Source organism: Orycteropus afer, unplaced genomic scaffold, assembly GCF_000298275.1.
Source record: "Orycteropus afer afer isolate SDZICR_OR568_19922 unplaced genomic scaffold, OryAfe1.0 scaffold00387, whole genome shotgun sequence".
In the NCBI taxonomy this organism is placed as follows: Eukaryota; Metazoa; Chordata; class Mammalia; order Tubulidentata; family Orycteropodidae; genus Orycteropus; species Orycteropus afer.
This window is the reverse complement of record NW_006921974.1, coordinates 1,285,497-1,289,400: the sequence shown is the minus strand read 5'-3', so window position 1 is coordinate 1,289,400 and position 3,904 is coordinate 1,285,497. Positions and strand designations below refer to the sequence as shown.

At 39.5% G+C, this 3,904-nt stretch overlaps 1 protein-coding gene across 1 annotated transcript in view; it reads right to left on the bottom strand.

The window, feature by feature from the left end:
- The window catches only part of CUL4B (cullin 4B), a 51,234-nt gene extending 47,744 nt beyond the window's left edge, over positions 1-3,490 (bottom strand). The window contains exon 1 of the mRNA XM_007953352.1: positions 3,430-3,490. Within this exon, the coding sequence (XP_007951543.1) occupies positions 3,430-3,490 (61 nt within the window). The remainder of the gene's footprint in view (positions 1-3,429) is intronic.
- Between the last annotated feature and the right edge of the window lie 414 nt (positions 3,491-3,904).

Sequence of the window (3,904 nt, the reverse complement as noted above, 5' to 3'; positions counted from 1 at the left end):
AACCCACCAGCCACTCCTCGGAAGGAAGATGGGGCAATCTACTTCCGTAGTGATACTGCCTCGGAAACCCAAGGAGGGGTTGCTATGATTCGTGTCTGACTTGATGGCACATAACAACAACAACAACAACAACATCATCCACCTCTGTAAAGATTATATAGCCTTAGAAACTATGGGGCAGTTCTGCTCTGCCCTATAAGGTCACTACAAAGGAAGGGGTTTGATTGGGACTATTTTTAATCTTCTATTCACTTTATCAATAACTTCCATAGTTTGATCTTCTAAGGTCATTTAGCTTTTCTTTTTTTCAACGACAGGGCCAGTTTAGGTTTAAATCAGTGGTTCCCAACTGACTGGACATTAGAATCATCTGAGTTGTTTTTTTCCTTTAAGAAAAACACCTTTGCACAGGTCCAGACCTAGTACAGTTATATCAGAATCTCTGTGAGTAGGGCCTCAGTTATCATTATTTTAAAGAAGCTCCCCAGATTCTGTATACATTCAAGATGGAGAGACCACAGTTAGAAGTGAACTATCCTGTATTATGATTTGAATTAGGCTGATAGTCCTTTTATGCCTCTTAATGCCTGAAAATTCACAATTACCTGTTCACTCCTTTGGGTAAGTATTGCCTTGTTCCCTAGGAATCTTTTTTTCAAGTGTTGACTAGACAAAGAGATTTCGTTTCTAATCCTTTAAGGCGAATGCTTTGGGGGTGGGATGTTAGGACAACACAAAGTCTCAAGTGCTTGTGGGTAAACAATTAGATGAAGGCACTGCAGTAGGGAATGGGAGAAAGTAACGTTCCTGACAAGAGAAGGAAGATTTCTGACTACAATTTGCTGACCTCACAGTATTGCCTAGAGCCAATCCTGCTTTGTGAAGACTGCATATTTAAGATCTAGTCAATTTTGACAATTTATCGTAGGCACCAAAATCTTGTTAAAATATTTTTTATGAGCAAATCAAAGAGCAAATATTGTGTTTGGGATTATCCATAAAGACCTAATTTATGAATTATCACTCACCATAGGAGTGTTTCAAAGCAGCTATAGTGGCACAGGTGGAAAGAAGACTGGGCAATCTGCTTCCATAAAGATTTACCGCTTCGGAAACCCAAAGGGGGTCGCTCTGAGTCAGAATTGACTCGATGGCAATGAGTATGTTTTTTATGGTGGTACAGTGGTTAGACCATTCGGCTGCTAATCCAAAGCTCAGCAGTTTAAAATCACCAGCCACTCCATGGGAGAAAGATGAGGCAGTCGGCTTCCATAAAGATTTACAGCCTTGGAAACCCTGTAGGATTGTTCTACTCTGCCTTATAGGCTCACTGTGAATCAGATTTCAACTTGATGGCAGTGGGTTTAGTTTGGTTTGCTATATTGATTTTTTTTTTAAATTGTGATTTGGGTGAAAGTTTACAGAGCAAATTGATTTTTCATACAACAGTTCATATACATTTCGTTTCATGACATTGACTTTAGTCCCCACAACATAACAGCTGTCTTCCCACTTCTTCCCTGTGATTAGCTTTTTCCCTGTGTCCTTCTTTCCTATGCATTCCGGCCCTCGGAGCTATCTCCCTGTGCAAATTCTGCCCTTCTGATATCCTAGGTTCTAAGGAGTGTACCTACCTGGTGTAAATGTTCACCTTATATGCCTATTGTTTGGCTGGAAGCCATGGGGGTGAATTCAATTTTAGGCCAGAAGGGTGAATAGGGGCCATAATCTCGGGGGTTTCACCAGTCTCTGTCAGACCAGTAGGCCTAGTTCCTGGTCTACAGGCTACAAATGAAGTCAAGAGAATGTTCTTTGATAGGAAAAAGAAGCAAAATAAATTGTGATATATTTATACTTTTAAAAAAATAAGGAAAACTTAAGGATATATAATGTAGTAAAACTACTTAAATATATAGAAGGGAAATAATAAACACAAAATCTAGAAGAGGGGATTGCTCTGGTGGGAGAGAGGAAAATTTAGGGAAGGAGAATAGGTAGAGTCAAAAGCACGAGTAATGTTTTAGTTCTTCAGCTGGATGATAAGCTCATGGAAGTTTGTTTTATTATGCTCCATAAGTTATATGTCACACACATTCTTTTGTATGTATTAAATATTACAGAATAAAACATTTCAAAAATTTTAAAGATGGAAGGTGGTGACTTGTATAACTTTATAGAGCATGGCAGTTTGGAGAAAGAATAACTGGTAGAGATAGGAAATAACAACTAGGACTGATTTTTGAAACATTTAAGCGTATCTTGTAGATTCCCTGAAACTACTTGGGTGGGAAGAAAGGACTCTGATCTCCTGGAAGAAGAGATTTCCATGGTCCCCAAGATGAGGCTTTAGAATTGTAATTTGCACATTACAGGAAATCTGAATTTACTTTGTAGTATCAGGATGCTGAGATTGGGAGACCTACCAGTAAGTTGGTAGGTTTGAGAAAGCAAATGCAAATACTGCCATGTTGTGTGACTGATGCGCAGCAGGCCTGTGGGGGGAGTGACAGGAGAGGAAGACAGGGAGGCAAAGTTGAGGTTAGGGTGTGCGTTGTATGCCGTGATCCAGAGTTTAGATTTTATCCAGTAGGTCCTGGGTAACCACTGAAGGGCATTGAGCAAGGGAGGGAAGAATATGATCAGATATACACTTAGAAAGACCACTCAAATATGATTCTAATGTCCAGGCCTCAGCAATCTTTGACTGAAAGATAAGGTGACATTTTCCTTTATTCCCTGCTCCAGGGCTACCAGGTTGGAAAATTCTACACAGTATGTCCATGCTAGTAATGTTTACCCTTCTGTTTTGTTTACTTATATACAAATGATACAGAAATGCATTGTGATCCCAATTCTCTATAGGGGAACTTATTTATACCTTGCTATTGGTGGCATAGTGCCTAAGGCATTTGACTGCTAACCAGAAGGGTGGCAGTTCAAATCCACCAGCCACTCCTCGGAAGGAAGATTGGGCAATCTACTCCCATAGTGATACCGCTCAGAAACCCAAGGAGTCGCCGCCGGATCCGACTTGATGGCAGTGAGTTGTGTTTTTTTTTTTTTTTAACTTTTTAGCGTTTTTAACTTTTTAGTGCTATTAACTTTTTTTAGTGTTGGCTTTTTTGGGAGCTCTGGTGGCATAGAGCCTAAGGCATTAGACTGCTAACCAGAAGGCTGGAGGGTGAAACCCACAAGCCACTCCTCAGAAGGAAGATTGGGCAATCTACTTCCGTAGAGAGACTGCCCTGGAAACCCAAGGAGGGGTCACTGTGAGTCCGGAACGACTCTATTGAAGTGAGTTAACTTTTTATTGTTTCATTATGCTTGATCTTTTTAGGAATAATTTATTAGTAATTTTCTCAAGCTTTGTAGACATATTATTAGCAATTATTTAGACTTAACTCTAAGTTTTATAGTTCATTTACTCACCATTGTCTTCTGGGATTGCTCCATCATCACTCCCATTCCCTGACCCAGATGACTGTGACATCGTCTGTATTTTGAAGCTGTATTAGAAAACAGAATTTAGTGTTACAGCAGTCCTCTCCCATATCTGCATGGTGTTAGGGGTTCATTAACTCGAGTTTCTCAACCCATTTTATCCTATTTGTTTCATATCTTCAAGAAAATCCTCAACATTTTGGTCTGCTAGTCACACCTTTCCCCTATTATCCCTTGTGGTTATGGCTCTATTTTGTAAATTTTCTTTTTCTTCCTTCATTTCAATCTAATTCGGGAAGGAAAACATTTTTCTTCAGACTAATATCTTAAACTGTTAGTCTGATATTTCCTTTTAAATCCCTAAATTACATTGGTTTGAGCCCCCACTGGGGGAATATAAAAAATTAGACTTCCCTCAAAGGGTCCTCCAGCTATTTCCAAAGTACTATCTCACAGATGATCA